Genomic DNA, 11447 nt, shown 5'->3' with positions numbered 1-11447 from the left:
GTGAACAGTGTTGTTTTCAAAAGTTTTTCAGACACCCGAAATTTATCTTTTTCATCATGAGCTCCTCGAGTGCCCAAACTTCACCAAATTTCACACGGACAACACGCACATAAGCATCTTGCATCACAAAATTATTTACATGTTTACTGTTTCAAACATTTTACTGTTCACATCCGGCCTCATCTAAGAGCCCGGGTGCAGAATAGCCGCATCCATTCCATTGGGCTGAGTTTTTTTTCTTTTCAACTTTGCACTGCAATAGTTTTTTTTTTTGAACTTCGAAATTGCAATAGTTAGTTGTTAGGCCCAGAGGAAGCAGAATGGGAAGGCCCAAGCCCTGGTGGGCAAAAGACAGAGCACTGACATGTGGACCCACCTGTCAGTGTCAGCCAACTTAGGAACTCACCAAAGGCGGCAAGTTAGCGGGTTCTGGGCCTCCGTCCGGCCACTAAAACTGAAGTGAGAACCCGAATCCACGAACCCATTTCTCTTCCTTCCAGCGGAAGGAGAACACTCTTCCCATTCCAGGAATATAAAACCGACCCAACCAACTCCCAAGTCCCAACGAATCGGCGCGCTTCCGAGGAAGCGGAGGAGGGCCTGGCCGCAATTTCACAAAGTTCCGGGGAGGATGCCGATAGAGATGCCGCGGGGGCTCCCCTTCGCCGTGGACACGTGGGGCGCCTCCTCCCGCCGCCGGCGCCACCGCTTCCTCACCCACGCGCACCGGGACCACCTCGTCGGCGCCGCCGCCGGGGCCGGCCCCGGAGGAGGAGGAGGCGCCCTCTACGCCACCCGCCTCACCCTGTCCCTCGCCCTCCGCCACTTTCCCCAGGTACCTTAGCCTGTCTCTCAGAGAGCCGCGGTAGATTTTGAAATTTACTGCGGTGGATTGAGATTTCTCCCGTGGGTGTGGCTGTGCTGCAGCTGGATCAGGGGGAGTTCGTGGAGGTCGAGGTGGGGAGGACGTTGAAGGTGGATGACCCCGCCGGCGCCTTCTCCGTCACCGCGTACGATGCCAACCACTGCCCTGGTAACGCTCCTTGCTTGCTCTGCTTATCTTGTTACACCAGTCTTTATGATTGAACTTGCCAGTGGATAAATCAATCCTACTGCTCCAAATGCATCATATCTAAGATTGAACTTGCTAGTGCATACATCAATCCTGATTTCATTTCTGAAACTGATAAACAGTCAGGTGTCAAGTTCTAAAATGCATCGAACCTAAGATTGAAGTTGCTAGTGCATATATCAATCCTGCTTTCATTTCTGAAGCTGATAAACAGTCAGCTTCGAAGTTCTGAAATGCAACATACCTAAGATTGAAGTTGCTAGTGCATAAATCAATCATGCTTTCATTTCTGAAACTGATGAACAGTCAGCTCCCAAGTTCTCAAATGCAAAATGAAACACCACATCATCAAGCTAGCCCCTCCCGGTGTAGCATCGCCCCTGGCAGCTACTTGGAGATCTAAGCAGGCTCTCAACGTTTTTAGGCGCACAACAGTAGCATAATAACCGGGCCAAAAGAGCACCACAAAAACGAGATGCAGATGCAATGGGTTTGCCTCAAAAGTGTCTCCACCTACCACGGCCGACATTTCCCAGCTGCCTGACGCTCACCAGAAACACCCAGTTACGGCAATCTTTGGCAACCATCAGCGCCGACCCCGCCTCTGATGGAAGAACTTAGACGCCACTTGCAGAAATAAGCTTGCCCCTCGGCGCTGCATTGAGCGCACACCTGCTTTATGCCTTTATGTAATCCAGAGTAAAAGTTCAACCAACGAGCCGTTTTCGCTACAAGGCTAGTTGGGTCATAAGGAAACACATTACGAAAGCAAGCTGAGCTACCCACCCTACAGCTAAGCGCTCCCTGTGAGACCCTTGCAAATTTAGCACCCAACCATATAACTTTGCTACTGAACTTATCTCAATGTCAATATCCAAAACACATTTTGGTGCACCCCAGGCATGTCTAGCGATGGAACAATGCACAAAAAGATGTTATTATCTCCAGCATTACAATTTACCAGCTGATGTTTCTGTCCCCCCTTCCTGTCTTGCCACAACAGTTTCTATCTGAAAAAAAAAACTTTAGATAATTCAAATGGAGACATGATCTAAGCAGTTATAATTTCTCCTCATTGGAGAGAAACTTCCTCTGCCATGTGCCCAGTTTACCCTCTACCTTTTATTTATTTCTCTTCCAGTCACTATGTGTTGATCTTTCTTGAGTAGGGGACCCCTAGATATTTCATAGGCAGCACCGCCTCCACACAAGTAAAAATTCCATATACTGTTCTCTGTCCTGATTAGCCTCTCCCAAACAACATATTTCACTCTTGTGAAAGAATATCTTAAAACCAGATGAATGCTCAAACCAGATAAATCAACCTCAAACAGAAACACTGTGTCATCAGTACATTGAAGCATGGCTAGAACTCATGTTACCAGATTTGGCACAACACCTCTAATCAAGTTTCTTTAACCCTATTAATAACAAGCTCGAGCATATGTTTTGCTATATTAATGATATCATAAAATGCGCCCTGGAAATTGGGAATTTGGCCTTTGGCACTAACTGTTGCCGTTCCCTCTGATTTCAGGGGCAGTTATGTTCTTGTTTGAGGGTGAATTCGGTAGCATACTGCACACGGGCGACTGCCGACTTACACCAGATTGTGCTCAGAACTTGCCACTGAAATACATAGCAAAGAAAGGGAAAGAAAATGTTTGTCGTTTAGACTTTGTGTTCCTGGACTGCACATTTTCCAAATGCTTCCTCAAACTACCAAGCAAGGAGTTGGCAATTCAGCAGGTTATCCTCTGCTCTGAGGTTTTAAATGTGCTTGTCATTGCCTGGGGGGCTGTAGTATTTTTTTTTTTTGAAGGCTGGGGGGCTGTAGCTATGACAACGGGGAAGTCACCATTTTGAAATGATTCAGTAAATGCAGGTTATAGCTTGTATATGGAAGCATCCGGATGCACCTTTTGTATATCTTGCTTGTGACCTTCTTGGTCACGAAGAGATCCTAGTTGAGGTGTCCAGGACGTTTGGATCGAAAATTTATGTTGACACGAGAAGGAATTCAGATTGTTTTAAAGCGCTGTCACTCACAGCCCCTGAGATCATCACTGGTGATCCATCTTGTCGCTTTCAGGTGTGTTACTCGATGACATTCATTCTGTTTTAATTCACATACTGCTAACCTGTCGGGACTGCTGAACACTTGTATGATTGAATAAATGCCAGCGCCAAAATCTCTAAAGCTGTTATTGAAAACAATAATGCAAATTTTGTAACCAATTTTGAGTAGTAAAATTCTTAATCCGTGTCACTGTTCTTATGTGTATGTCACAGAGTACTAATTTTTTTTTTTTTACTTTGTTGGTTCTAACTCTGTTAACTCAACAGATAGTTGGATTCAACCAATTCGTCTGATGTATATTGCATGTAAAGTAGGTACTTTTTTCTTTCTACTATGTTGGCTTTAACCATTTTTATTTCCACAGATAGTTGGATTCCACCATTTGTATGATAATGCAAGTAAAAAGCTTGAAGGGGCAAGGGCTAGTCTTCAGCCAGAGCCTTTATTTATCCGCCCCTCAACGCAGTGGTATGCCTGTGGTCGAAACCAGAAACCCAGCCTAACAGAAGCTCAGCAGGATGATTTTGGGATCTGGCATGTCTGTTTCTCCATTCACTCATCCCGTGACGAGTTGGAGCAGGCGATGCAACTTCTTCAACCTCAATGGGTCATCTCAACAACTCCCCCATGCTTTGCCATGGAGCTGAGCTATGTGAAGAAACATTGTTTCAAGACTCGCTTGACAACTAATGATCCATTGTGGAAGATATTCAGGGATCCTCTTCAAAAGTCAGTAACCTCACCCTCGTCGGTGCTTGCTTCTTGCACGCCGCCAGATGAAGATCCCTCAACTTTTGTTGATGATGATCATCCAACTTCTGCCAGTGAAGAATGCACAGATTTTGATGTCATTACACTTGAACTGCAATTTGTGCCATCCCCTCCGGTTGAAGAACCAGATATTACATTGTTTGGAAGAGCAAGATTTGGTTCTCAAGCGATTGACATAATGAAAGAAGAGTTGTGCCACCAGTACATTGCTGCAGCTGAACAAACCAGATTCTGTGCACCGGAAGATTTGCTTCATGATAGCAGCCAAAATGTTGAAACATATTCTGGTATGGATTTAATCACAAAGCAAGCCCCAGCTTCCCAACAAGATTGTGCCGAAGCTGGAGATGTGGCCCCCTCCTGTCAGTGTGCCGAAGCTGGAGGTGTGCCCCCCTCCTCTCAGTGTAAAGCACCCCCAACCCTACCAGAAGCATTTGCAGTTCAACCTTTGCCTACTGTTCAACACAATATGTCAGTAGTGCTTGATCAACTGGAAAAGTCTGACATTATAATAGAGCCAATATCTATAAGCACTGCCGAAAGTTCAAGCCTTCGCATGGTTAGGAATGCAGAGGTAACAGATTGTCAATCGGACCGCCTGTGTGTCATTGGGTCATCGAAATCTTTGCATGCAAGTCTGAAGAGGCTGTACAGATCGAGGAATGTCCCTGTCCCGCATCCTCTCCCGTCTCTTGTTGGACTTTTGGAATCCACTAAACGGGTCAAAAGGCGACCTGGCTCTGATTATAGCTCGTTGAATTCACGGCACAGCCTACCTTGAAGATAAGATTGAGCTTATACCTTGCCTTCAATATGAGATATATTTTATAGCACATACGACAAATATAGACAAATATGGTCCGTGAAGAATTCAGATTCTTGAGATTATAGTGTTGTCAGCTAAATTACTTCAACAAATATATCTGGAGAGCATATGTGTGTATGTATTTGATATATGGGTTTTGAAATGTTATGTTGTACATCAAGCTGTTGTAATTTCACAAGATTACTCTGTAAGATAAATAAAGGTTATTCTTCTACCATTTTTTTGGTAGAAACCTGTGGCCAAACTGCTGCCAACTACTCTATTGGTTATAATTAAAATCTGGATGGACTTTTGCAAGTATTTACATGATTGTATCGATAGACAGAAACCTGTGGCCAAACTTATATATTGCTGCATGTTCTAGTTCCCAAACAGACACAACATTGTACTTAGGAGTATGTTCTAGCAACATAAATAGATTTATACATGGAGCAGAGTCGACATGTCATGATTCTATCCCAGAATACAACAACACAACCAGTTGCTGCAGCAGCACAACATGGTTCACCCGGGCGATCAGCCAAACTCAATTATTCTGACAAGCAGACTCCTAAAATTAGATAAGATCAGCCAAGAACTCCTCTGCGGTTCACACCCTTTTTACAACCTCTGCACCAGAAGCTCCTAAAATACAGCAGTGCTAATGCAACCCAAGTCAGTGAGCTCGACCTATTGCCACGCGGAGGCGACGATGAGCGTTTTCTCTCCCCAGCCGAAGTGAAGTCCCCCATGGTCCTCCTCAAACTTGTACCTGTCGCAGTACGAGCTCAGCAGCGATCTTATCTCTCCGATAACGTTGCTGCTAAATGGGCACGGTGCGAATCCAGCCATCGTCATTCTCGCTCTCCATTTTCCAGCAACTTCGTACCTGGAGCATAAACAACTTCACTGTCAGCCACATGGAGTTTGCAGTATGCATAGTTTGAAAGAAGTATTTGCATGACGTATGAGTAGAGAGCAGCACTAGAATTACCTCTCCACACGATCAGGGCCTTCGCAAGCCAAGATGTTAACAATTTCTCGTGCAAGGCATTGCCTCTCCACATTCATTCTGTCCGGACTTTCCCTTGGAAGTGTTGCGTCCAGTGAATCAAAAAGAGCGGAGTAGTAGTCATAGACCTCACGGAACCTGTGAAAGTCAGATGTTTCAGGTATTTTTAGGGGCTCGGCAGTGGGAAGAAAAACTCAAGTCAATAGACAGAATCTACAAAGGAACATTATTAGTGTCTACTCCCTCCTTTCCTAAATATAAGTCTTTGTAGAGATTCCACTATGGACCACATACAAAGACTTAAATTTAGGAACAGAGGGAGTAGAAAGGATGTGGAGAAACTATCCAATCCACAAAGAACCAAAATTACTGCCGCAATAGAATTGGATAATGAAATAACTAACCTTGTCTGAAATGGAGCAGTATTAGTATTGGCATCCTGCTCAACCAGGGTCACAAGCTTTGGTTGAAGGCCCTTCACCATACGAAGGAGCTGGTCCCGTTCGTTCATGATCGAAACACTTTCATCAGGAAGGTGGTGCAGCTGGAATGCAAAATTCACAACTAGTGCTTCCCCGGGACGGCAATCTAGCATTGCAGGTGTAACATCCCCGATGTCAGCACCCACTGCCCTGAACTCAAAAGATATTCCACAGTCCTCCGCAAGCTTCTCCAAGCGTTGCCCAATGACCTTCAGACCTCCCACAGTCCTCTGCACTGTCTCGTGATCATCCACACCAGTTATTCTCAAATGGCGTGGTTTGTTTGCATCATCTTTCATAGACTGCATCAGTGTAATATACTGGCTGCCTTGGTTGATGTCAAAGTCTATAATATGCATCCTTTCTTCACCTTTGCAGGCTTCAAGTATGGCATAATTAGCAGCCATGAAACCAAATCGATAGCATGGACAGATCTCAAAGAGGATTTGCATTGCTGATAGCTGATACAGGGTTGGAGGGTCCTTGCATGTCAATGCCTTGTAGATGCCTGTCCCTGAAGCTACTATCCTTGCAGCAAGGCCCTCCACTAGATAAGCTGCAATCCTGTGAGAAGGGTCCCCTTGGATCGAGACCATCTGCCGGAGGTCCGTTATGATTGCCTGTGCTTCATCTACGTTGTATTCAGCCAATGCCGTGGCACAGTCAAAGAGCAACTGCTTTGGGGTCCGTGCTTCTCCGCTGTTGCTACCTGCACAACTAATGCTTGATTCCGATTCTTTCGGAGAAGTTGCAAGCAAGACATCCTTCATGGGATCGGCCCATTCATCACTGATGCAACCTGCCTGGGAAATTTCGAACAAGATGTCATCTCCATCATCAAGTAAAGCATGCTCCAGCTCTTGAAGCTTCAGTCTGATCTCATCATCGAACTCTACTTCAAGTCCAGAACTCTGATTATCTGATAAAGACTGGGAGTTCTGTTGAGACACATTGGAGCACACCGGTGAGTCTTTTGTTGCATCAGAGCAGGGTGTTAGTGAAGCTTGCTGGTTATAAAAGGAGTTCTGAAATGCAGCAGATGGTGCTTCAGGGAAACCCATATGTCCATAGTCCTCGGAATTGAATGGTTCAGGGCCATAACGGAACAACTGCGTATCAGAGCCAAATCTTCTTGCAGCAAAGTTTGAGTTGGGTGCGCCGAATTTATGTACATAAATATTATCTGCGTATGTCGTTGATGGGTCTACTCGCCCGACAAAAGACATAGCTTCTCTCAAGCACCTCTGGGCCTGCCAAGCTAAATATCCTGAGGCCTTCTTTCTTCAGAACGTCAGATTAAATCCAACCCAATGCAATTTCTGTGATGCCTACAAGAAGACAAGTATCAGCAGCCTATCTAAATAACAATGAGCTGAAATACATAGCTCTACTTGTTAACAGGAATACATGATGCTATTTGATGATGTTCCTGTTGTTTTTTCAGTCTAGTAGATTCCCTGTTCACATACCTAACTTGCACTGTACAAACTAAGGTCATAGTCTCGTACCTAACAAGTAATCCAATCAGCCTCACTAGTTAACTGATGGAGCTCGAATAGTGTATAGCATGTTGCAAGTTATTTTTGACAAAACATTTAGCAACTAGCAAGTGGAGTAGCTCGCAGGACATGGTAGGCCACTAAATGTCTGAAAAATACTGCCTAACTTCTAACGAAGACTTGACCACCGATTGCCAGGTCTTAAAGAATACTAGGCGAGAATAATCACATCTACAAGTAGCTGATTTATAAATTTAGTATAAATCTTAGACTAACACACAAGAAACGCGGAGACAAAATATCAGCCAAGCACAGCTCATTCGCACCACAAACATTTTTTTGGTGTGAAAAATCCTAAATAACATGCTATGCTCGGGAAAGAAGAGGATAAATCTGCACAAATCTTGCTCGATCTTTGATGAAGCCTGAACCAGCAAGCTGCTCAAATCTATTGGGATGCAAAAGAAAAACAGAAATCTTGGAAGTATTCATTCTGATCAGGGCACATGGCATGTCAATTGACAAAAAAAAAATCATGAACTATTGCATCAACACAAGGTGCTTCCCTTCCCCTCTGAGCATCACTATGGCACTCCAAGGGCCAAGGCCCAAGCAGGCCGGCTCTACACGCAACCCCAAGAGCCATAGCTTGACCCTACACGACGAGGCCTCCCAAACAGCACAGGCATGAACATACCAATCAAGAACTCCGACCAGACGAAACCGGCCCAAGAATATCCCCAAAGAGACAAGGAAGAACTCGAAAGAGCAGCAGCAAACAGCAACGGTCCTGCAGACAAGGGAGGCGGCGAGAAGTACTCACGGGGCGATTAACAGGCCGGGCGGCGGGAGCAGGGAGGCGGAGACCGGACGGGGAGGCGGAGACCGGACGGGGAGGCGGGAAAAGGCGGATAGGGAGGGCAGCGGGACGGAATGGGAAGGAGAGGGTGGGGGAGGAGGAAGAGGATGGGAAGAAGGAAAGGAATGGGTTGGGTGGGTAGGTTGGTTGGTTCGGGGATAGGGAGTGGGGGCGCCAAAGTCCGAGATGTCATACGGTGGGACGCGGTCTGTGCGACGACCGGCGGCTCCGCCCGGGATCCTCTGCGCCGACCACGGAGAACTCTGTTTTTTGTCGCACGGGCTTTGGACGCGCGACTTTGGCGAGGTTGCTCCACGCCTCCGTCGCGGTTATACGTTGTGTGTGGTAGGAGGTCAACGTGCGTGCCACCGCAAATGTTTTCAAGCGTCCGATTTCGTGCGCGTTGATTAGCATGGATGCATTTCGGGGAAAGTTTGTCGCCGAGGATCATGAAGTCAACACTCGCGCCTTGCTATCGATGGGTACGTCGATCGCCTACCACCAGACGCCCGGTCGAAGTGCACGAAACGTCAAACCTTAGGGTTTCAATATCTGCTATGCCAGGATAGAATCGACGACTATCGACAGCGGGGCCCATTGCTGCCGAACGAAACAACAATCGGCAGATTTCATAAGAGGGTCCGACCGCACTCGTAGCACGGGATCGGGGGTTGTGGGTTTCATGGTGCCAAAGGGTCCTGGAACCGAGCATAATTGGGTCTTGCTTCATCCGTTGTTTTGATGATATTCTTGGTTCAGATGGTTTGTCCGTAAGGTTATTTAAGTATTATATGGATTTGTGAATATACATGTTAGTGGCAACATCCTCATACATATATTTTTTGATTTGGCGGAAGAGAAATATACATAGGTTGCACCTCATGGGCTATACTGCTCTTAGATCCAGATTAGGCTCATGCTTTGAGATTCCTATTTTTTTAACATGTTTGCTATCATATTCTCATTTTTCCACCTTAATAAAATTGACTCTACTGTGCCAACATGTCTAAAACAAGATCAATATGGTTTGCATTCAACTATTACTTATTCATTAATTCATTTTCATGTCTAAGGTGCATGTAAATGGATGAGTAATGCAAATCGACCGTTTATATGGGAGTAAATAACAAAAACCATCACAATTGCAGTTGGGGTAGCAAAAAATCACCATTTTTATACTTTCCACTAAAATCTATTGGTATTGCGCCTAAATTTTGCAAAAACACTAGTGTGGTATAGCCCACCAGAGGTAAACAATCCACACTGTTTTCTTAGTTTATAATATATTGTTGTTGAGATTCTGGTGTGGTAGGTTTAGCACTAAATAGTCAAAGTCATCGTGGAAAAATGAGAAAACAAATACGTATGATTCATCATTTATTTCTTAATCAATGGAATGTGACACTATGAGTCTATGACCCATTTCTCTATTTTGAACAAGTCATGTATTGCAAGGAAAGTTCCAAGGAAATACCCAGTGTACTTAATTTGATTCTTTTTAACGTCAAACTACTGGAACTGGATCAATGAAGAAACACTCATGTCTGAAATTTTTGTAGGTCAACTCAAAGTTACCATATGATTCATACATGTTTGTATTCCTTTTATAGTATTCCTATTGACGCCTGGACCTGGTCTGGTCTGGGCTACCCAGAACGGTTTTTTTTTTTTTTTGAGATGGCTACCCAGAACGTTGAATGTAGGTGCTTGGTTACAAAGGATCCTATCCACTTCGTGGGGAGTTTCCCGATCGGAGCATATCCCACCAAACCAAACCCCAAAGGCCAAAAGCTAAGCTAATCATCATTTCACAGCTCTAGGATTGAAATGATGGAACGGGTTAACGGGATTGCTTGGTCTTTTATGCAGCCAAAGGTAACCTAGTTTCTAGAAGCCGAATTAGTCAAGCATACGAATAAGCTTCTTGAAGACTTAAAAATTAATCGTAGTAGTATAACTTTTTGGAAAGGTGAAAGATGTAAATATAATCAAGTACTCCCTCCGTTTCTAAATATTTGTCTTTTTAGGATTTCAAATGGACTATCACATACGGATGTATATATACACATTTTAAAGTGTAGATTCATTCATTTTGCTCTGTATGTAGTCACTTGTTAAAATCTCTAGAAAGACAAATATTTAGGAACAGAGGAAGTACAAGAAAATTTTATTCCTACTTTTGTAACTGTAAAATTCACCATGCCTTCTGGTCGACCTTTTGTTTGAGAAAAATAACATTCCTCACAAATTCCATACGTAATGGTGCGCACACAAAATGTGAGCTCTCAAATTTCCACTGGAAAATAAAAAAAATGTTGCAAGGGTGTGGCCAAAATGAGATTGTGAAGCTTACGGAGGCCATATCGCTATTGCCATGTCTGTTTGAGAGGCACATCTTAGCGACCTTGGAATTATGTTGTACTCCTCCGTCTCAAAATAATTTACTAAAATCATGTCACTTATTTTGAGACGGAGGGAGTATAAGACAATTCTTTATCTAGATATATATACTACGCCGAGCTTTCTTTCGAGAGTTTTTAAGGTGCGCCTATATTAGTCATTAATTTGGTACAATTGTAAAGCTTATTCTTACTATTACCCGCCGGTGTATCATAGATTATCGATAGTCATATATTACTTGTCGGACATTGGCCTTCGACCACATCAGAAAGTAATATTGTCACTAAGAACACAATAGCAAATACAGCTTTGTAATACTGATTAGTCTTACCCATGCCGACTAACCGAAGTTGAAACTGGCGCCACCAACCATTTAGTTTGAACTTCAAATTGCTAGAAAATACATATACTTTGAACTAGGCATCCATTCAAACCAGCGTGGTTAAGTTGCGTACGGGGACAGAGCT

The 11447-nt window shown here is 44.2% G+C and overlaps 2 protein-coding genes across 3 annotated transcripts; one reads left to right on the top strand and one right to left on the bottom strand.

The window, feature by feature from the left end:
* The first annotated feature begins 556 nt into the window (after positions 1-556).
* LOC123071825 (5' exonuclease Apollo) lies at positions 557-5053 on the top strand. The gene is made up of 5 exons (XM_044495403.1): positions 557-835; positions 928-1033; positions 2610-2821; positions 2958-3164; positions 3517-5053. Exons 1-5 carry the CDS (start codon positions 632-634, stop codon positions 4702-4704), a joined length of 1917 nt encoding a protein of 638 aa, XP_044351338.1. The 5' UTR covers positions 557-631; the 3' UTR covers positions 4705-5053.
* Positions 5054-5147: 94 nt separating this feature from the next.
* LOC123071826 (scarecrow-like protein 1) lies at positions 5148-8768 on the bottom strand. 2 transcript variants are annotated; one of them, XM_044495404.1, is made up of 4 exons: positions 8545-8768; positions 6145-7550; positions 5723-5878; positions 5148-5617 (listed from the first exon to the last, which is right to left on the bottom strand). In XM_044495404.1, the coding sequence occupies exons 2-4, from the start codon at positions 7446-7448 to the stop codon at positions 5419-5421; spliced, it is 1659 nt and encodes a 552-aa protein (XP_044351339.1). In that variant the 5' UTR covers positions 7449-7550; positions 8545-8768; the 3' UTR covers positions 5148-5418. The 2 variants fall into 2 exon arrangements, with proteins under 2 accessions (XP_044351339.1, XP_044351340.1); XM_044495405.1 differs by having other exon boundaries at positions 6145-7541; positions 8545-8662.
* Positions 8769-11447: the final 2679 nt, after the last annotated feature.

The sequence above is a fragment of the Triticum aestivum genome, chromosome 3B, assembly GCF_018294505.1.
Source record: "Triticum aestivum cultivar Chinese Spring chromosome 3B, IWGSC CS RefSeq v2.1, whole genome shotgun sequence".
Lineage (NCBI taxonomy): Eukaryota > Viridiplantae > Streptophyta > Magnoliopsida > Poales > Poaceae > Triticum > Triticum aestivum.
Note: the sequence above shows the minus strand (reverse complement) of the source record. Positions and strands in the feature narration are given on the sequence as shown.